The 23,332-nt window shown below is 43.7% G+C and overlaps 1 protein-coding gene across 11 annotated transcripts in view; it reads right to left on the bottom strand.

The window, feature by feature from the left end:
• BCAS1 (brain enriched myelin associated protein 1) overlaps positions 1 to 12,119 on the bottom strand; it is a 106,200-nt gene extending 94,081 nt beyond the window's left edge. For all 11 annotated transcript variants that reach the window (XM_059897609.1, XM_059897611.1, XM_059897610.1 and 8 more), the window contains exons 1-2: positions 11,913 to 12,119; positions 1,122 to 1,198 (exon numbers count right to left, since the gene is read on the bottom strand). In XM_059897609.1, coding sequence (XP_059753592.1) covers positions 1,122 to 1,193 — 72 coding nt within the window. In that variant the 5' untranslated portion in view covers positions 1,194 to 1,198; positions 11,913 to 12,119. The remainder of the gene's footprint in view (positions 1 to 1,121; positions 1,199 to 11,912) is intronic.
• Positions 12,120 to 23,332: the final 11,213 nt, after the last annotated feature.

Genomic DNA, 23,332 nt, shown 5'->3' with positions numbered 1-23,332 from the left:
TGGAATCATTTGGGAATCTTGGGAAACTACTGATGGCAGGGCCCCTACCCGGAGGTTGTATTTTAGTTGGTCTCAGGTGGTACTGGGCATCGGGCGTTTTCAACATTTCCCAGGGATTCTAATACATGGTCAGGTGTGAGAATCTTGTCTGAATCCAGCCTTCTATTCTGAGCAGGAATTCCCTCTATGCTGTGATCAATATCAGTTCGTAGGTATTACCTCCTCCTACAATGATTTCCATGTCTAACTGGGCTCTAAATCTTAAACTGAATTGATTGCAGAAGCACTGGTGGTGGACATTTAGGTTCTCTGCTGCCTGCCTGTAGATCTACGGTCTAAGGAGAAGCACTTGGGTGTCCCTGGCCTCAGCCCTCCAGAGCAATCTTCTAAAGGAGGGATTCACAAACAAGAAGTTCTACACGTTGGCTGAACATGCAACAGTTGAGGAGCCTTGAAAATACAGGTGCCGCCCTGGTTCCCACACACAGATTCTGATTTCATTGGTCTAGGGTACAATTCCAGCCTCACAATTTGTTTTTAAGTTTCCCAGATGATTCTGATGTCCAGCCACGGCTGCAAACTGCTGATCAAAAACTGGGTTTCTCATCCTCAGCACTGCTGATACTTTGGGCTGGATCATTCTCTGCTGTGGGGCCGTCCTGTGCATTGCAGGGGGTCTAGTAGCATCCCTGGCTCTACTCACTAGATGCCAGGAGCACTACCCGAGTTGTGACAACCAAGAAGCATCTCCAGACATTGCCAAGTGTCCCCTGGTGGGGAGGCAAAATCACCCACAGTTGAGAACCCCTGGTCCAAACCCACCTGGGAACAGAGTTCAGATTGGCCCCATGGGAATCAATCACCATGGAGACATAGGTTTCATAGGCTCCGAGCCCTGCAATATCTGACTCAGCAGGCCTTGAGCGGGGCCTAAGGGCCTGCACTTTTAACAAGCTCCTTGATGGGTTCTGGAGGTTTGAATACAACTGCACAACCCCTGGGAAAAGCAGCAGCATTAATCACGCCTCTGTGATGAGAGCCCTGGGCAGGCCGTTTATTCTGCCGTCACCCCCGACTCTCCCACCTAGTAGCTAATGACCCAGTGACCATAACTACACTACCTTGTGAGTGTCTGCTTCCGAGTCATTCTCTTGGTCCTCGACTCTTTGGGGAACACTCATTTGGTTACCCATTGTTCCTGCAACAGAGAAAAAGAGAGACACAGAGAAAAATGAAAACCCAAGACCAGTAGAAATCTCACTCCTGCCTATAAAACTAAGGCACAGAGACTGCCAAGTTACTGTGGGTATATTATCACAAGCCCCAGGTTGACCAATTGCTTATGTTTATTTGGGGAATGAGGGGAGATTCTGGGCTCATAAATTCAACAGAATTAAAGTCAAATGCAGCCCCAGTTTTCAACTGCATTTCATTGGTGGGAGAATATTATCATCTCAAAAATGATATTCCGTGTAAATAACATTTTCTTCTTTCTTAGCCAGTCACAACTATTATATCAAGGAGAGTTTAGAATGGGGACAGTTAAAATAATACTAATAATTTTTAGTATTCTCTGATCCTCAAATTAAATTTAGTCCCCTGTTAAAACCTCTCATAGGCCTGGCATTTTTTTTTCATAGCACTTAGCACTACATGTAATTATATGTTTATTTGGCTATATTTTCATCCATTTATTGATTTAACAAATATATAGTGAGTACCAGCTCTGTACCTTACGCTGTGCCAGACACTAGAGTTACAGCTGTGAATTAAATGGATGAGGCCCCCGAATTCATGGAGTTGAAATCTGTTGGGTGGACAGACAATAAACAAATAGACAATAAATCCACAAATTAGGCCGTTTTCGATAGTTCAAGGCAGCATGGTGCAGTGGTTATGAGCACAGACTGGGAGCAAGAGAACCTGGGCTTGAACCCTCTCCCTGCCCCTCACTGCTGTGTGTCCTTGGATGAGTTGATTAGCCTCTCTGTGTCTTACAGGACTGCTACAAGGACACAATGAGTTAATGCTTTAAAGTGGTTAGAATAATGTGTGGCTCTTAAGAAGCAATATATATGTTAATGTGTTATCAAAACACATAGGGTTCAGTGCTATGAATAAAAAGGAAATTGGTAACATAACAAGAGGGGGGCCACAGCAGAGGGCAAGAGGTGGCAGCACTGAATAGGATGGTTCTGGAATGAAGTAACAATTGATCTAGACTTGGAGGGCAAAACAGAGTATTTAACTTCTGTCTCCCTTCCCCAATAAACTGTAAGCACCACGAGGGCAGGGACTGTCTGTCTTTACCCACTGTTATATCTCCTATTCTCAGCACTGCATTTGCATTGATCAGGTGCTAAATTATTACTTATTAGTTGAGTGGAGGGAATAATCATTCATAACAACCCCTCACCCGGCAGGCGCTGAACTAGACACTTACCCACATTATCACTAAACCTCTCAAGAGCCTTGTTAGAACAATGACGATAATAGTTAACAATAATTTAGCATGTTCTCAGTTCCAAGCACTGCTTTCCAAGAGCGTTTCCTGTACCGTCTCACGTAGCCCTACACACCCGTGTGAAAGAGGTGTTGCCATCGTGTCCCTCTAGCTGAGAGGAAGCTGAGTCACAAGGAGGTAAATTACTTTCCAAAGGTCAGCCTGTTAAAGATGGCAGAGGCTAGATTCAAACACTGGCTGCCTGTGCTCCCAACCACTGGAATATTCCACATATTATTACCTCCCCTTGGAAAGGAGGGAATTGAGTCTCCCAAACTCACCCAGGACACATCCAGAAAATGGCCGAGTGAGGATTTGACCCAAAGTATGTCTGGTTCCAGAAGTGGGACTCTTTCAGCCACTCCAAGCTTCCTTACTACCTAAAAGCTTCTTTTCCACGCACATAGACGGTTCCAGCGTAGCGTGCGTCTCCAAAGACCTGGCTGCTGGCTCATCTGCCCTGATGGCTCTCAGAATAACAGCCAGGGCTTTTGCTTTCTGGCTGAAAGCAGCCAGTGCCTCTCCAAGGATTCCCATGGGCCTCTGGCCCATGGTATGAGTTTTTATGCCCTGGTAATAGACTCAAGTAATCAGAAACTGGGGAGGCCAGAAAAGGGCTTTCTTGGGGGAACCTGGTAGATATCGGAATCTGGGGATTATATATGTTTACTAATTACAACATGTAATCAAGCTGAGCAGTGCTAAAACATACAGGACACTAGTTATGTTGCAATATTTTCTATTTATAAAATCCAAGATATACATACTTATAATAGGCCATCACTTCATCTATAAATGGGACTTTATGAATATAATATTGAATATTCAAGGCCAGGGTCAGGAAATGACAGCTGGGGGACAAATCCAGCCTGCTGCCTGTTTTAGCATGGCCAGTGAGCTAAGAATGGGTTTTACATTTATAAGTGGTTGGAAAAAAAATCAGAAGAATCATAGATTGTGACACATGAAAATTATATGAAATTCAAATTTTGGTATCCATAAATAAAATTTTATTGGAAGACGTCCATGCCCATTCATTTATGTATAGTCTACGTACGTCTGCTTTCACGTACTGAGGCAGAGTTGAGTAGTTGCAACAGAGACCATATGGCCTGCAAAGCTTAAGATATTTACTGTCTGGCCCTTTCTACAAAGTTTATCACTTCTGCTCAAGATCACCCTGGGTAACATATACCCATTTTGCAAATAAGGAGATTGAAGCAGCTGAGAGGTTAAGTGTTGCCCAAATTGAAACTGACCAGGATTTGAACCCACTGTGTATAAAAATAATGACAACAACACTCTAACAACCATAGTAATGATAAGATAGTAATAATAATAATAACAACAAATTTGGTGAGTGCTTACCATGTGCTGAGAAACTGTTCTAAGAGCTTTACTTGCTGTAAATGAATTTATTCCTTATAGCAAATCAACAAGGCAGTGGTATCATCATTCCAATTTTACAGATGAGAAAACTGAGCTTTGTAGGGTTAAATTCCTCGACCAAGGCCACTTGCAAAAATGGACACACACTAGATGACATCTCCATCATCCAGGTTTTATAAAATTAAAAATTATTTACCAATAGATTTACAAACTTTCAAAGTTCCTGGTATTCAATTTAAATTTAGTCCAATTTGGGGGCTACCTTCCATAAAAATGTTTGAGGTTATGAAAAAATCTTTGGACTGGGAGAGGTGTCATGTGCGCAAGCAGGAGAGAAATTTTTTCAACCCACAGAGTTCAGGTTCCATTACCCCAGTCGTTGCACTTTTAAGGAGCCTCTTGGCAGATTCAAGGCCAAATGGACCGAAAAAAGGAAAATCCATTTGCACGTCTTTTGCAGGGACAACTTGGACTCAGATAACATTGCTTTCCACCAGCAGTTACAACATATGTGTTGTGAAATTGCTCCTGCCCTTCCTTCAAATTTTGCGAGGAGCCGGATTTCCACGAGACAAAAACAAACGGTTACTGCCACCTATTGGTCAACGTCAGTATCGGCAGAAATGAACATTCAGCCTCCAGGGCAAGGTCAAAATGTCTGCGGAGGTCAAAGGAAACGGTTTTACGTTTAGCAGTTAAACCTTCCGATAAAGTTGGCAAGACAGTGGCAAGTCCTGTAGCCCCAAAGATAGTACAACTAATAAGACAATAATGATGATCACATCTGCCTTATGACGTGCCAGCCCAGTGCTAAGAATTCTAGGTGGAGAGCACTGCAGCAGGATAAAAATGTGGGCTCTAGAGACAAACCACCAGGTTGAGAATCCCTGCTCGGCTACATACTGAATGAGTGACCCTGAGCCAGTTACTGAGCCTCACTGGGCCTCAGTTTCCTCTTCTGTAAAATGGGGATAATAAGGGCACACACTTAAGAGTTTCATGGGAGTTAAAGGCGTTAATACGTGGAAGGTGCCCCGAACAGGGTCTGGCACGCAGTGAGTACCCTGAAGGTGTTCTTCATGATTAGAAGTATCACCATGATCGTCACTGATATTTTCAGTCATTTTCCCCCAGTTGTCTGATATAATCAACTAAAGAACTTTGCAGCACTTCTGATTCCCCTGATCGTCTCACCAAAAAGTCAGGTTGGGACCCCGGATCTGTATTTTTAGCAAATGCACACAGGTGATTCTCACGATCAGGCACGTAAGGGGAAACACCATGATGGGGAACATCATCCAGGTTGTCCCGGGAATGAGGGCATTCTGGGATGCAGGACTTTCCTGTTAAAGCTAGGAAAGTCCTGAGCAAACCAGGATAAGCTGATCACCCTGGAAGCCAGGTCGGGGACTCTGTGAGGCAAGGACCCTTTTTATCCCCATTTAGCAGATGGTAAAACCGAGGCTCCAGGTGGTCCAGCCGACAATTCCTGTCTGTGATGAAGTTTTCTCCAGTCTCCAACAAAGGAGAAACATAAATCAGAAGACAAGTTTTTTCATCAAGAAAAACATATTCTTTGAAAGAGCTAGGTTTTATTTTGAAAAAAAAAAAAAAGTTTGAAGGTGATGTCAAAATGCCCCTTCTTTCATGAACCGATGGTGTGAGTTGTTTTGTTCTTATGACCTTATCTGACATTAAACACAAGCCTCCATATGGCAGAGGGGTTTGTTTTTGAAATTGGACTCATGTTTGAGGGCCCAGCATTTGGAGAACATGGGGTAAGTCTTTGGCTGGGGCTCATTCAGATGAGAAAGTCCCTTTACTTCTCCACTTCCTGACTGTGTCCTTGAGGCCAGTCTTCAAACTGGGTTACACATTAGAATCACCGTTGGAGATTTAAATGCCCGTGCCGGGGCCCCAGCCAGACCCATTCCATCAGACTCCCCGGGGTGGGGCCCAGGCATCGGAATATTTTCAAGATCTCTGGCTGACTTCCATGACAGCTGAGGCCAAGAGGTGCTGTTTTGGATATTTTGGGGAAGTGAGCATCCCCCAGGCCAGGGACCCTTCCAAATGCTGACTACCCTGGTACCCAGAACCAGGCTCGGGATTCTCAGACGGAGGAAGGGCACTGGCTTTCAGGTCCCACAAATCACAATCAGCCTGGGCATCTGAAAACATTCACAACCCTTTCAAAGCACTTCTTTTTTTTTTCTTGGCTGCACCGCCCATGTGGCATGTGGTATCTTAGTTCCCCGACCAGGGATGGAACCTGCACGCCCTGCAATGGAAGTGTGGAGTCTTAACCACTGGACCACCAGGGAAGTCCCGCACTCCTTTTTGAGCCCTCTGTTTTGTCAGCCTGCAAATCAAGAGAAACCTCCTGGGTCTCCGGCTTTCGTTCCCTGAGAAAAGGGGTGCAGGGCATACTTGCTTCTGGACAGCCTAACCTCCTGATTGGTTGTTGAGAAGTGAGGGGCACGTGCCCCGCGGGAGGTGGATAGAAGGGCAGCCTGAGCAGGGAGCCATCACTCTCCTCCGTTTCTGGGCACCCACTCTTCCCCCCATGAAAAAGAGCTCTGGAGTGACACATGCCTCTGTAAACCCCACGACTGTGAGGCTTTGGGAAAAGCACTGGGCCCTTTCAATGCATTTTTCTTGTGGAAAATGACAGCATTCGTAATGATGACAACAATGAGCATGTTCTGAGTGTTTCCTACGTGCCGAGCACTTCTGATTTGTGTGTATTGACTTCCCTTGGCCCTTTTGCAACCACCCTCTGGGTTAGGTGCTATTTTCTCAATTTTATTTTTTAATGGAATGAAAGAGTCTTTAAATTTTATAGTGCTTTACAATTTTCAAAAGTTTCACACACATGGTTTCATATAATCCCATAATAACCCTTTCCCCTTACCACTATATTGCCCCTCCCCCCTTCCCTCTCCCTACTGGTAACAATCCGTTTGTTCTCTCTCTCTGTGAGTCTGCTTGTTTTTTTGTTTTAGTCACTGGCTGGTTGTATTTTTTAGATTCCACTTATAAGTGATATCATACAGTATTTGCCTTTCTCTGTCTGATTTATTTCACTTAGCAAAATGTTCTCCAAGTCCATCCATGTTGCTATAAATGGCAAAATTTCATTCTTTTTTATGACTGAGTAGTATTCCATTGTATATAAATATATGTGTGTGTGTGTGTGTGTGTGTGTGTGTATCACAACTTCTTTATCCATCTGTTGATGGACACTTAGGTTGCGTCCATGCTTTGGCAATTGTAAATAATGCTGCTATGAACATTGGAGGGCATGTATCTTTCTAAATTAGCATTTTTGTCTTTTTCGATATTTTCTCATTTTTTTATGAGAAACTGAGGCGCAGGAAGGTTGTGACACTTACCCAACAATCTTTATACATCCCAGCAGTGTGTGGGGAAGGTTAAATGAGGTAGGCACGTAGCAGGCACAGAGCTAGTATATTAAATTATATAATGTCTGGGGCATTTGGTCCCAATTATCCAGGACTATATATTTACATTTCAGATTTCAGATCTTGTCATATTTCTTGATGAGTTACATTATTATATTAAAATGTTCTCCTTAGAAATATGCTTCTGTTTCTCACAGTGATTCAAGAGCAGTGTTTCTCAAACTGGGGGCCCCCCAGGGGACATCTGGAAATGTCTGGAGACATTTTTGATGGTCATGAGTCAAGATGGGAGGCTGCTACTGGCATTCAGTGGGTAGAGACCAGAGATGCTGCTAAACATCCTACAATGCACAGGACAGCACCACAACAGAGAGTGATCTGGCCCCAATGTCACTATGTGGAGGCTGAGCTGAAAAGAAAGCAGTTCATGCAGGGTTTAGCCCATTGGCTGGTGCACAGCAGTTGAGGAATAAAGATTAGCTATTATTATAAATGGTAAATAAAGTGTGCCATACTTTAAAAACAATAATACCTACTATTTCTACAGTGCCTTCTCTATGCTGGGTATTGCTCTAAATGCTTTTCTGTATTAACTCATTACATCCTCCTAAGAACCTCATGAGGCAGATATTCTTATGGTCCCCATTTTACAGATACAGAACCTAAGCCCAGGGACCCTAAATTCCTTGCCTAAGATCATGCTATGAACTGAATTACATCCCCCTCCAGATTCACATGTGGAAACCCTAGCCCAATGTGACTGTATTTAGAGATAGATTAGAGGAAGTTATAAGCGTGGGTCCCGAATCCTCTAGGATTAGCGTCCTTATAAGAGGAGACACCCAAGAGCTTGCTCTCTCTCTCCCACGTGAGGACGCAGCAAGAGGACAGAGGTGTGAGGACTGCAAGCCAGGAAGAGAACTTTCACCAAAATCAGAATTGGTTAGGATCTTGACCTTGGACTTCCCAGCCTCCAGAATTGTAAGAAAATAAATATGTGTTGTTTAAGCCACCCAGTCTATGGTATTTTTGTTATGCAGCCTGAGCTGACCAATACAGATGATCAGCTAGTAAGAGGGAGCATCAGGACTTAACCCTTGGCAGCCTGGTTCCAGAGTTCAAACTCTTAACTTTCTTACCTTTGCTGTCTCCTCTGCCATATAAGTTATGCTATATTTTATTTATTAATACAACAAAGAATATTAAATATTTATTGCATATGTGTTTTTGCAGTGAGAAATTAAAATCATAACTAGTCAAGGAATGTAGCCAGATCTAAAGTGAGGAATAAAAAATTGAAAAGTCATCAATAATCTTTGGAAAGATTTAGCCCAAGGGCTTGGCAGTAGTCAGATGAGAAAATGTTAGTTTTTACTACTTATTTCTCATATTAATGTTATGATCCCATTAGCTCTGTGGTCCGATCCGCAAGTAAATTGGCCATTCTGGAAGTTTCCTTTGAATCCCTCCTCATTTACTCCAGTGATTTGTGTTCATGTGGCTTCATTTAATTTAGTCAATTAATTAATTTAAAAGATTTTTAATTGAATAAATTTGATGTGTAACATTGTGTAAGTTTAAGGTGCAACACGTGTTACTTTGATACATTTATATATTGTAATGTAACTGCCGATGTAGTGATATTTAGCACATTACACAATTGTAAAGCAGTATTACTGTCTATACTCATTATACTGTGTACTAGATCTCTATGGCTTATTTACGACTCGTTGCAAGTTTGTTCTTTTAAACACCTTCACTTTTATCGCCTCCTAGCCCTCCCACCACCGCCAGCATCTCCTCATTTTAGTTACAGGTTAACAGTATGCCGTCCTCCTGGGAACAGATCAAACACCAACTATGGTATAACCTGCCCTGGAGAAAGAGCATTTCTGAAGCTGCCTTACCAACCGGCAGCTAAATGACTGTCAAATGGAAGGAGGAGGTCCTCGAATGGTGGAATGGTGACAGAATTAGTCACCAAGTAAACAGAAACACCTTTGATCAAGGCAATGGAATGCAGGCTAACTGTGGCCCTTCTCACCACCCATTGAGGGTGGTGTCAACATGGCCAGGCTGGCACACCCAGCAGAAGCCCTCTGCCCCCCAACTCCAAAGGCAGGGTCAAGATGCGTAAAGAGAACAGACCTGCTCTGCCAGGTCCCATGGTCCTGCATCTCCCCATGGTCCCCAGCACCGTGCTGGGAACATGGGTTACAGTGTGCAGTGGTGCAGACTGCCACCTGCACGAGGGAGCACATGAGGACTGAAATCCATCCGTCTCTGTGCTCCCCAAGTCCTGTTCCCTGCGCCCTGGCACGGGCCCATGTGGGCCCAGGGGAAGGGGTTTCTTTATTGAAATGGCACTGAGTGTTTTAGGAACGCTTGGCAACTGATGTCCTGCTACTGGAACACTCCATTGTGCTTGCATCCATTTACGCATTGTTGTTCCTAGAAGGGTCAGAGCTCAGTATCTTATTCTGAGCGTTGCACCAACCATTTTTAAGCTAATAAAGATAGCAGGTAACATTAACTGCAGGCTTACCGTGAGCCGGGCAGGGCCAGGAGTGGGGTGGGGCAGGAGAGGCGTCTGGGTGCAAAATGCAAGGAGGCTTCCTCCTCAAGGTTGGGCAGGTGCAGATGGGCACCTAAGAGTGAGTGCCTCCCTGCATTTTGCCCCCAAGGTGCCTGGGGCCAGGCACTTTATTTACATTGTCTCCATTTTCTCTTTCAGCAGCCCACATTATTCCCCCATTATACAGATAAAGTAACTGAGGCTTAGTGATGCAAGCCCTTCATCCCTAGAATATACACTCCATGAGGGCAGGTACCTTGCTTGTCCTGCTTGCACAGAGTGAGCCCTCAGTTCACCTTTGCTGTTTAAATGGATAAAGGAGAGTAAAGTAATCCTGATCAGAAGGAAAGCTCTGGAGAGGCAGAGCTAAGGTTGAACCTGGTTCCACATGACTCAGGCACTCAGATCCTTAACCGCTTCCAGGGCCAGGTCTGGGCGGCAAAAGAAGCTGCTGACAAGGTGACACTCCACAAATGTTTAACCCGCCAGCAGCTCGGGCAGGCCTGTGGGAGCGGCAGCCGAGAGCAGCCCTCCCAGGTCTTTTCCAACCCTCTCCCCGTGCATCCCCATGACTGGAAACGAGCCAGGATGGGCTTTTCCAGGCCCATTACTCTCCTGAAGCACATGCCTTTCTCCTAAAGAGACAACCCTTCCCAAGTTTCAGAACCCTTTGGAAAAAACATCCACCATGATTTGGGATCCCTTAAATTGAAAACTACATTAGCACAGCCCTCTCTTGGCTTTTATTTAGGGAGAGAGGAAGGATCTATACACCCCAGGCATCTAAGGCAGCGCAATCGGAGCAGAGTGCCATGAGGATGGGGCCAGGTGCCCCCTGGTGTAAAATTTAAGGGGGCACCAGAAAACTCAGCCATCAAGATAAATAATATATTTCATCACAATATTTTAAAAAACCAAAATTAGTGCTGGGACTGATCCTATCTTTACTAAATATGTTGCTACTTTGTTCATAGTGGAGTTTTGGCATTGATTTTTAAATTTTAAACCATTGCCTTAAAATATAATTTATCTCGAAAACTGAGTTTTTTGGTGTCTCTTAAATTTTGCACCCAAGGTGAGTGCCTCACTCATCTCACTGAAGTCCTGGCCCTGATGGGATCCCAGTTTCACAACTTCCTTTCTGTGAGATCTAGAAGGAGTTCCTACCCACCCCCTCCCCCAGCCTCATTTTCCTAATCATCAGACGGCGAGGACGATAACAACAACAGAAATAACAGCTGACGTGTCAAGCGCGGAGGTGTTCCCATGCGTTGGTCCCCTCAGCTCTCATGGCTGTCACTTCGATCTCGGTGCTATGATAATGCCCATTTTATAGTTGAGGAAACTGAAGCCCAGAGAGTGAAGTCACCTGCCCCACAGCAACCAGGCAGCGGCAGGACTGAGACCGGTCCCACCCTCTCGTCACCAGGACTCTTCAGAGCAGGAAAACTTCTGAGGGCAATGCAAATTTCTGCAGTTGTGCTGCTGGGATTTGAATCAGCACCTACCTCAAGGGGCAGTCTTGAATGTTAACTAGGACAATTTATGTAAAGAACAGGATTCACAAAAGGCACTTGGGGAGTCCTTCTCCCTGTCTCCTTTACTTCCTTAGACAATGCCCCGAGACACAGACTCAAAGTTGGCTTTACTATGGGGGATTCCTGTCCTGATGGTGGTCCCCAAATCACATAGAATACCCTTCCATCTGCTGACTTTCCCCCAAGTTTTACACTTGAAATGATGCTCAATTGTTCCATGCAAATAGGAGCTATTTCTGTTGCTTTGAACTTGACACTGCCCACATTGCCATTTAATCTTTGTATCCTTTTAGGTAAGGCTATCTTTGGGTCCATTTCACAGATGGTGAAACTGAGGCTCTCACATACCCAACGCCACACAGTGACTCGGTGGCAGAGCCGGGGTCAAGCGCAACCCTCTCTGACCCCTGGCTTCTACATTTCACTGCCTGCCACAAACAACAAACCCTCCAGCCATGCTTAAAGGATCTGGAAGCAATTACCTGCTGAGCCCCTGGTGGGAGTGTCTTCTGTCCTCTGGTATCACCTGGAGCTGCTCTTACTTGGAGCGCCGTGTCTCCAGCTGGTGCTGCCCAGTGCCAGGCTGTCAACTGAGCCCGGCGCCTCCCTGCCCTTTGCTTCCTCGTCCGGAGCCTGCTGGCTGAATACACAGAGCAGGGCAAACACAAGTCTGGGTGGAGCCCTCCTCTCCCCGACTGCCCTATACAAGCAGGTTCTCTTCCTGGATTCAGGGGCTGTCCTCACCTCTCCAATAAAACCCGAGCACCTGATTTCTCTTGTGCTAATGCCTCCCTGGCACCACAAGCATCCTGTCTGGTTGCCCTCACCGGCCGCAGCTGCTCGGGTTGACCTGGGTGGCTAATTCCCTTCCCCAGTAACCACAGGTCATGGGAAGAGCAGGGAAAACACGTTCTGTAAGGTTTTACCGTTCTGTCTGCCTTTCACCTTCATTCTTTCTGGAACACCCCCTCCGCCACCACCTAACCACCTAATCGGGAGGAAATAACATCTCACCCACTGCACCGCCCCCAGTCACATAAACATCACTCCCAAAGGGCTTTGGATACTGGAAGGCAGGTAACCTAAGGGTGGCTTATTGCTCTGGAGACAGAGCATGGCATTGGAAAAGGCATTCTTTTTCTCTGCAGGCTAGAAATTCCAGACAGGCTATTTACTTTATTTAGTTCCAGCAAGGATATTTACTAAGATGTCTTAGAAAGACATATGCAATGCAGTATGAGAGCATAAATAAAAAGATAACAAAAGAAGATAGAAAAATAAGAGTGGGTACAACAAATGGGACCAGGACCACAAATAAATCTGCATGTGGATTTACAAACTTGCTATGAAGGCTTCACAGATGTGGCTTTGAGCCTCCTAATAGCCATTGCAAAAAGGGCAACAGGATAAGTTATATTATTCAGTGTTCTTGAAAACATTCAGGAGAAATACAAACTAGTAATTATTGTGGCTTTATTCATTAATATGCACATCCAAGCACTCACCATGAATACTTGTTGAGCACCAGGCTATATATAGGCCTGCATTTAGAGTGGTGAGGAAAAGAGGCCCTGCCCCCACCCTGCCTGGGCTCATCATAATTACACACAGAGTCCTACAAATAGAGTCACAGAGTAGGATCCTCATTATGAAACAAAAGCCGAGGCTGCTAAGACAGAGAAACAGGGAGAGCTGGAGAAGGCCCCTTTCAGAAAGCCACATTTAAGGGACAAAAATACTACTGAAATAAAAACTGAATTCACAGCTGGATGCACCATAATTAGGTCTATAACCTCAAGTTCAGCTCAGCGCTGTACCTTTAAATCTGGAAGGTAATAAACCCAATTGCTAAGCAGCTGTCAGGCGCGTGCACGGTGCGGACACAAGCACGGAGGCAGCCTGGCCTTGGGGGTCAAGGGCCTGGGCTCCCCGCCCTGGGTTCACACGTCGACTCTGACCAGCTGCTGAGTGGAGCCAGCAGCTTGCCCTCCCCCCTCCCTCAGTCTCTGCCGCCCCTCTTGGCTGCCAGTGCCTTTGAGCTGATTTGGTGCTGGTTTCTGTATCCCGACTCTCAGCACCCTGCAGAACGGGGTGACCACCTCCCCGCCGTCCAGGAGGTGCTGGGCAAGCACTTCCTGATGGGACCGGCTCCCCCGTCATTATTTGTGACAATAAGTGCCCCGTGGATGGCATTTTACTCTTTGCAAAGCGTTTCACATCCACCCATCTCAGTTACGTCCACGCCATGATTAGGAGTTTGGCATTTGTTTTACAGAAGAATTAATTATATGAGGTTTAGGGCCGTGAGCGACTCGGGCCACGAAGGAACATCGTTCAGGCAGGGCACTTGGCACTGTGGCTGGTGTATCTTAGAATCTCCTCAAGTGTTACTGAGTAGTGGTAATGTGGGCAGGGCTGGTTACGTGATGTGCAGGACCCAGTGCAAGAGGAAAATGTTGAGCCCCTCGCTCTAAAAGCAGGAAATAGTACTGGCAGACATCCTGAAATAGAAAGCGCTTTCCTTTCTTCCACAGCCTCTCGCTACATGTTATGTATTTTATTTGCTATTCTAAGTCATTCTAAGGAAAGAAAAATTAAAAATTTAAGTTATTAGCATGAGTTCTACCATTCATATTCTATTGTGCAATATCGGTTTTAAATGCAGTGAACTCCTGTGCAGAATCTCCCAAATCACACAACTCGTATTTCGTTTTTTTACTAAAGCAGAGTAAATGCCACACAAACTGACTCCACTGTTTTGATATTGCTTCTAGACACTCATGCATTCTACCAACACTGTGTACTTTCAGTTTATGGAGGAGTAAGGAAGCGTGGAAAGGAAAAGAAGTTACCGATTGCTCCATCTTTCCTTTTCTAAGTCATCATTTTTGCACATTGGCAGCGAGGTAACATGAGTAACAACTCATGTAATAGGGTTCTTCTGTTGTTCATATTGCTTAGACTGCATCGCCTTCTTTCTGCATTCGAGACAATTTCTGATTTGAATGGAAACTGTGGCTTCTCAGGGCTGCCAGCGCCCCTACAAACTCGGCTGTAGCTACAACACACTGTACTTTATAGACACCCACCCATCACGGTCCACTGGGATTCTCTTCCTGTGGGGCACCACGAATGCTATCTGTGAACAGGCAGCAACAAGCAGCGGACGTGTGTATTGTACTTCCTCTGCTCACGTACCTGCCGCCTTTTCCATCAAATGTTTTTTAAAGACTATTTTTTTAGGTTCACAGCAAAATTGAGAGGAAGGTATAGGAATTCCCCATATACCACCTGCTTCCACATGTGCAGGGCTCCCCCATTATCAGCATCCCACACCAAAGTGATACATTTGTTACACTCATTGAACCTACACTGACACTTCATAATTACCCCAAATCCACAGTTTTGATTACAGTTCACTCTTGATGTTATACATTCTATGGGTTTGGACAAATGTACAATGACGTGTATCTGCCATTGTAGTATCATACAGACTAATGTCCCTGTCCAAAAGATCTTCTGTGATCTGCCTATTCATCCTTCCTTCCCCCTAACCCTGGAAACCATTAATCTTTTTAATGTCTCCATAGTTTTCCTTTTTCCAGGATGTCATATAGTTGGGATCATACAGTTTATAGCCTTTTCAGATGGGCTTCTTTCACTTAGAAATATGTATTTAAGTTTCTTCCATGTCTTTTCATGGCTTGCTAGCTCATTTCTTTTTAGCGCTGGATAATATTCCATTGTCTGGATATACAAGTTTATTTATCCATTCACCTTCTGAAGGACTTCTTGGTGACTTCCAAGTTTTGGCAATTATGGATAAAGCTGCTATAAACATCTATGTGCAGGTATTTGTGTGAACACAAGTTTTCAATTCCTTTGGGTAAATGCCAAGGAGTATGACTGTTGGATCACATGGTATGAGTATGTTTAGTTTCTTAAGAAACTGCCAAACTGTCTTCCGAACTGGTCGTAACATTTTGCATACCCACGAGCGATCTATGAGAGTTCCTGTTGCTCTACATCCTCATCAGCATTTTTATTTTTATTTTCTGGTTGCGTTGGGTCTTCGTTGCTGCGTGCGGGCTTTCTCTAGTTGCGGCGAGCAGGGGCTACTCTTCGTTGCTGAGCGCAGGTTTCTCACTGCGGTGACTTCTCTTGTTGCAGAGCACGGGATCTAGGTGCATGGGCTTCAGAAGTTGTGGTGCGTGGGCTCAGTATTTGTGGCTCGCAGGCTCAGTAGTTGTGGCGCACGGGCTTAGTTTCTCTGCGGCATGTGGGATCTTCCCAGACCAGGGCTTGAACCCGTGTCCCCTGCATTGGCAGGCGGGTTCTTAACCACTGTGCCACCAGGGAAGGGAATTCCCCTCACCAGCATCTGATGTTGTCAGTGTTCTGGTCTGACCATTCTAATAGGTTGTCCCATCCAATTTTGCTTCCGCAACACGAGTTCAAAGATAAAATTGTTAATAATTTCAAGATGGTGACCACAGAGTGTTAAACCAAGCTCAGGGCCCTGGCCTGGTAGCAGTGAGTCGACAAACTTCTTGGTGGAAGAATTCACTTCTGACCGTCCACATGGCAGGAGTTGCTCCTGGCCATGCATATTTTAGGTGGTGTTCATCATCACATCTCATGACCTGGTTCTTCTCTTAATCTTTCTTTACCATCTCCACCCCTCTTCAAATATTACAAACTCATGAAGTTGTCAGCTCCTGTTATCAAACTGCTTTCCTGGAATCTGGACTGGAGCTGGGCCCTCTGCTGAAGATTCACGGGAAATCTGAAATCTGAAGTCTCCCTGGCAACTGTTCCAGGCCTCCTCCGGCCAGCACTGCAGACACTCCTCCTTTCTACCCGCAGGCCTCTCACTCACTCTGAGCTGATTTCTGCCATGTTTTTGATCACTGACCCAGAGGGGGGAATGACCCAGACTTCACAGTGTGGTCATGCATGCCCATCCTGCTTTGGCTGAGACACTAAATCTAATACATGTGTCCACTCTTCACTTGGCATTCTTCAGATCGCTTTCTTGTACATTACCTGATGTGCTCCTTAGTAAAATCATACGACATAAGAGGTATCTACTTGGTGTAAGGAGGAAACAGAGGTTCTGAGAAGACAAATGTCTTGCTGCAAATTAAACTACAGACTGACACTGGAGTCAGTTAAAGGCTAAATCCAGGGCCCGGCCTTGATTAGAAACTCAGGCTCTGGAGCCATGCAGTCTAAAAAAGAATCCTGGCTTCAGTAGCTGATTAGCTGTGTGACCTTGAGAAGGTAGATTGCCCTTTCTGTGCTTCAGTTTCATCGTCTGTTAAATGGGGATATTGGCAGCACCCAAGTCATTGACTTGTGGGAATCAAATGAGATAATTTGATTATTTCAAATGAGAAAATACTTCACACACTGCCTGGCACAAAGTATGGTTCTGGGTTTGGAAAGAAGGGGACGACATTAGCTTCTGTATGACAGCACTGATGAGAAGGGAGATCTTGACCTCATGGATCCTAGTCTAGATTTGGGGACTAGATTTTGAGCATGGACGGGGTAAGGGAGCTCACACCGTCTAACCCAACTGATTTTGCAGACCAGCCTCCAACACCAGCTTCGCAGTGGTCTCCGCACCCACATGCTTATTCAGAGTCTACAGGGACATAAAGGCCGTAGGAGGACCCGCACAGCTACGGAGAGGCTGCCAAGAAGGTGTACAAATCTACACGGACTGGCCCGGAAATCAAACACCATGTTAGATTCCCACAATTTTAGTCATTTGTTTCTTTCTTCTAATCGTTAGAATTAATGGCTTCCCTGCTAACCCCTGTTCTTGAGGATGGCAAGGGGACAGGACTCCCATCTTCCTAGCTTGTTCCAAGACTTCATTACCACGAACATAGGATAAAACTGTCTAAATATCGTACTGTTGTCGATGTACTCTGCTTCAGAGACTTCAGTCAGAAAGCTGTTTTAAATTAGAAGCATCTGTAAATACTTCTGCAAATAGAGTTGGAAATACGGTATTATGAGGTGCTAATAATTTTCCCTCCCTGTGTGATTTCTCGTGGGGTTTTCCTGCTCACAGTGAATGAAATAAGAGGCAGAAAACATAGATTGGAGGGCAGGCAGGGTTTGTTTTGTTTTCTTTTCCTGCTTTCAGAAAGGTGGACGGGGTTTCCTGGGCAGGAGTGTCAGAAAACCACCTCAGGTCTCCCTCTGCATTACAGCAAACATGAGCAACGACACAGATGCCAACTAGAGATTTCTTTCTGTGGGGACATAACCTTTTCCAGAATAGAGAAAAGGTTACTGTGTCAGAGAGACACAGGCCATTACTGTATTCATTACGGCCGTGTGGGTGTAAGAGGCATCTGTAGCCCCTGTAGCTGGGTACCCCCATCTCCAATCTTATAGACGGCCGTGGATATTCCTACGTCGATTATTTCACTTTGTTAATAGTAGCACTTCAGACTCAGGTGACACTTTCAAGGCATAATTTCTACAGTTTCCTTTCCCCTTTCTGGTCAGTTAGCTTATTCCCACCACCATGGGGAAAGTGTGTGAATCTTCGGGAAAAGTCCTCCATTTTCCCAGAATCCATCCCGCAAGAGCCCAGAGCGAATCGCACGTGGACCTGCTTATCATGTTTGCAAACGACAAGTGGATCAGATTCTCACCGCGAGAGGAGCAGAGAGCCCAGGGCCAACTGTACTCGTGCAGGACAGGGTGATGTGCAGATCCCACCCTTTCTTCTTACGCCATGAACTTCCGATTTTCTGCTTTGGTCGTCATCCGCAATGGATGGATGGACAGAGCCTGCATTACATGAGGAAAGTGTTCAGAGGGTCTCTTTACAGAGGCTCCAGAGTCAAATGGAAGGACAGGGTTTAATCTCAGCTCTGGCACTGAACTAGCCATGTGGCTGCAGGGGAGGCTGCAAGCCTGCCCAGACCCCCCTCCAGGACTGAGTGCTCGGTCCCAGCTTCTGGAAGGGCTGGCTGTGGATGGCTCTTTCTCTCTCTGGAGCTTGCTCCGCCTCAGATCAGCCCTTCCCTGGGCAGTCAGCATCCGATGACTGGTTGGTATACATATAAAGACCTGGTCACCTTGCTTCAGTGGGGACAGCCCTGAAAGGTGGGCTCAGCTCCAGAGCTCCCTGTCGGATGGACAGTGTTTCCCTTCTCCCTCTTTACCCCGCCCCGCCCCCACCCCCAGGAGTGGTTCACAAGAGCACACCCCAATAAACTCCCGACAGGCAAATCTCCATCTCAGAGTCTGCATCCCACGGAACCAATCTATGATAATGACCTTAGGAAAGTTGATTTTTTTAATTGAAATGCATGTGGGAAAAAGTGAAAAAAATAATTCAAAAGGTTATTCAAACAAATGCAAACAAACAAACAAATGGAGCTATCATTCCAACTCTCCTAGGATGACGCCCTAGAGCTACATACTTTTTTAAAAAATTAATTTAAAACATCTTTATTGGAGTATAATTGCTTTACTATGGTGTGTTAGTTTCTGCTTTATAACAAAGTGAATCAGCTGTACGTATACATATATCCCCATATCTCCTCCCTCTTGCATCTCCCTCCCACCCTCCCTATCCCACCCTTCCTATCCCACCCCTGTAGATGGTCACAAAGCACCAAGCTGATCTCCCTGTGCTATGAGGCTGCTTCCCACTAGCTATCTATTTCACATTTGGTAGGAGCTACACACTTTCTTGTGGATAAGTTATGACGGTGATTCTCAAAGTGTGGTCCAGGAATCTGTGGATGTCTCGGAGCCTTTCAGGTGGTCCACAAGGTTACACAGTCTTCATAATATCACTAAGATGCTATTTGCTTTTCTCTCGCTCACCCTCTCACAGGTATACAGACAATAAAAAGTTCATTTATGGCTTCAGATTTCACACTACAACTAACCTTAAGAAACTATCCCTTGTCAAGTTTTGGCATGGCATCATAGCACACCACCCACAATTATTTGAAAAGGCTGTTGAAATACTTCTTCCTTGTCCAACTATGGAACTGTGTGGGGCTGGATTTTCTTCCTATACTTTAACCAAAGCAACATATGGAAACACACTGAATGTAGAGCAGGTATGAGAATCCAGCTGTCTTCTCGGATGGCAGAAATTAAAAAGACTGGCAAAAATGAAAAACTGTACCATTATTTTTGCCTTTTGTTTTCAGTTTTGGAACAAACCAAATAGTTTTGTTGGAAGCTTTTGGAAAAAGAGTTCTTTTTCATAAAATGTTATTTTTGTTAACGTGGAAAGGGTTTATTATTTTTTTAAAAATGAATTTATAAATATTTTTTAAATTCTTAACTTTAATTTCTAATATGGCAAATTTCTGTAGCTCTAATCCACATAAATTAAAGCACTCTGGGGTCCTCAATAGTTTTTAACAGTTTAAAAGGGTTCTAGAGAACAAAACTTCAAAAACTGCTCCTTTTTTTTCTCATTACAGAAGGAATAGATGCTCATTATAAAATATGCAGGGAGCAAACACATAAAAGGAATAATAATCCATAACCCTATCACTGAGAAATACTCTCTTTTGGTATTTCTCTCATTCCATGTCAATATCAGAAACATTACTGATTCCGAAATACTGTTTTGAAGCTAAGATATCTTTTTTTAAAAATCACTGTATACCCTGCCAAATATGTCATTCAAAATAGGGTTTGGAGTTTCTTTGAGTAGCCATGCCCCAGATGAATTAACTACTGGCCATGCTGTACATTTAAGTGTTTGACATATTTCGCTATTATACACATGACAGAGATGGACATCCTTGCAGCAGTATTATTGAAGTCATTTCCTAGATTTTTCTCATAGAAGCATTTCCCAGATGTTGAAGTGTGGGATCAAAGGATAGTCATGTTTTAAAGGCATCTGATACACATGGCCAAATTCCTCTCCACTAAATGGCCTTCCGTGAGGCCAGGGACTGAGTCTCCCAACACTCATGATTATATTCTGTTTTTCCACGGATGAATGAATCAATGAATCAGTGTGTGAGAGGGACAGATTCTTTGTATCCAGGTGAAAATTGGGCATTCACAGTTAAAAAAATTATTTTGTGTTTGCTTAGTGAAAAAAGATGATCTCTCATCAGTATTCCATCTCGTAATTTTTCCCGCCTTAGTGAACATGAGGGTGAAAATGTTGTCACATGTTTATTGGACATTTGTTCTTATTCTTTGTCAACTGCCAAAACAATTGACTCTTGACACCCAGTTCCGTTTATCTTCCAGGACTCGGCCTCCTTCCTGATCAGCTTTCATTGCTCAACCAAGGCAGAGGTGGAAATAAGTGCCATGAGGGCCATGATCTTAGTGATTAATCTTCCCTGATGCTGTCAGAGGGAAGAGTGTTGTTTTTTTGTTTTTAATTTTTATTGGAGTATAGTTGATTTACAATGTTGTGTTAGTTTCAGATGTACAGCAAAGTAAATCAGTTATACATATATCCACTCTTTTTTAGATTCTTTTCCCATGTAGGCCATTACAGAGTATAGAGTAGAGTTCCCTGTGCTATACAGTAGGTCCTTATTAGTTATCTATTTTATATATAGTAGTGTGTATATGTCAATCCCAATCTCCCAATTTATCCCTCCCCCTATACCCCCTGGTAACCGTAGGTTTGTTTTCTACATCTGTAACTCTGTTTCTGTTTTGTAGATAAGTTCATTTGTACCTTTTTTTTTTTTTTTAGATTCCACATATAAGCGATATCATATATTTGTCTTTCTCTGACTTACTTCACTCAGTATGACAATCTCTCAGTCCATCTATGTTGCTGCAAATGGCATTATTTCTTTTATTTTATGGCTGAGTAATATTCTATTGTAGATATGCATCACATCTTCTTTATCCGTGTGATCTAGCAATCCCACTCCTGGGCATGTATCTGGAGAAAACCATAATTCGAAAACATACATGCACCCCAATGTTCATTGCAGCACTGTTTACAATAGCCAGGACATAGAAGCAACCTAAGTGTCCATCAACAGAGGAATGGGTAAAAGGGAAGAGCGTTTTTTAAAAGCAGGAATTAATTTAATAATCAGGGAACTGCATATGAAAATTCACAATTCTAACTTGGAAAGGGCTAGGAAGTAGTCTCTCATCACTGTTGACAGGGATTGGACATTGGCTGTACCTTTTATTTATTTATTTTTAAATAAATTTATTTATTTATTTATTTTAAAATAAATTTATTTATTTATTTTTAAATTTATTTATTTTTAAATAAATTTATTTATTTATTTTTAAACTTATTTATTTTTAAATTTATTTATTTATTTATTTTAAAATAAATTTATTTATTTATTTTTGGCTGCGTTGGGTCTTCATTGCTGTGCGTGGGCTTTCTCTAGTTGCAGCGAGTGGGGGCTTCTCTTCGTTGCGGTGTGCGGGCTTCTCATTGCAGTGGCTTCTCTTGTTGCGGAGCACGGCTTCTAGGCACAAGGGCTTCAGTAGTTGTGGCACGTGGTCTCAGTAGTTGTGGCTCACGGGCTCCAGAGCACAGGCTCAGTAGTTGTGGCATACGGGCTTTGTTGCTCCGCGGCATGTGGGATCTTCCCAGACCAGGGCTCGAACCCGTGTCCCCTGAATTAGCAGGCGGACTCTTAACCACTCTTAATCCCTCTTACAGTACAGGGAAGCCCGGCTGTACCTTTTAAAGAGCCATGTTCCTTGCTCAAGTTTCAATTCACCCTGGTCCCCTCCTCTCCCCCTACCCCGACCTCCATCTCCCTCTCTCTTTCTCTGGCCCTGAGTCCCAGCATCATTTGCCATTTATCCTCACCCTCATGCTGCCATTTTTTTCTTAGGGTAAATTTAAAAGAACCATGAACTGTTTCTTATGCGCAAGTTTCTATCAAGAGTACGAAAAAGAAGAGTAGGAGACCCCATTGTCTCCGTGTGTAAGTATCCGCGTGAAAGTGAAATGACATATATTTCATATATGACACATATTTAATGTAATTTGATATACTACATTTTAATGCAATGCATTTAATGTAATGTATAATATGTTATATATTATATGTATATAAATATAGTTGCATATACTTAATATGCAAAGCATGTGTGTTTAAAGCAGCAGGTATGATTTTTTCATCTAAAACATAACTATTATTTTTTTTTAAAAAAACTGTGGAAAAATGCCCAGGCATCACGCTCTTTTTAGATGGAGAGTTTATTCCAACATGTGTATCACATGCCCTGGGTCTCTCTGAACTGTTAGACACCTGAGTTTGTGAATCCCAACAAGGCTGTCAAATGGTGTCCATCCATCTTCCTCTTGCATTTAGGCAGAAGCTTTAAGCTGAGCTTTGTGAGTGTTTTTCCTTCCCTTGAGAGAAGGAGATTTCTCAACTCACCACGTGCAGTGTTTAGGCATCTGGGTTATCTTAGCCTCTCTAAAGAGCTAGAGCTGAGAAAATGAGAAAAACCATCTCTTAGGAGCTATAATGTACACTGCTCTGACAGATTAAAACAGACGGTTAGGAAAAAAGATGGCAAGTTTTTCATAGGTGGATTTAAACATTATCCATATGGCCATATTTGTATTTTCTCCCTCCTCCTGCAGGGTTTTCCAAACTTTACTCACTTTTGGTTTTTGCCATACCTCCTATGCCACCTAAACTATTACTTATATATTTCTTTTAAATTGACTCACAATCTTATTTAATGCATTTTTAAAAAATTGGACATGATTACCATAAAAGGAAAACCAATATTACTTCCCACAATTAAAAAGTAACATTAAAAAATAAACTTGCAACAAATATAAAGAAGGGTCATACATTCTAGCTAGATTCTGTTACCTGCCTAAGATCCACACCTGACTCTTGCTCATTGTGTTAAAAGATGTTAAAGAAAT

Source organism: Balaenoptera ricei, chromosome 15 (genome assembly GCF_028023285.1).
Source record: "Balaenoptera ricei isolate mBalRic1 chromosome 15, mBalRic1.hap2, whole genome shotgun sequence".
Taxonomy (NCBI): domain Eukaryota; kingdom Metazoa; phylum Chordata; class Mammalia; order Artiodactyla; family Balaenopteridae; genus Balaenoptera; species Balaenoptera ricei.
This window is presented reverse-complemented; position numbering and strand designations above follow the sequence as displayed.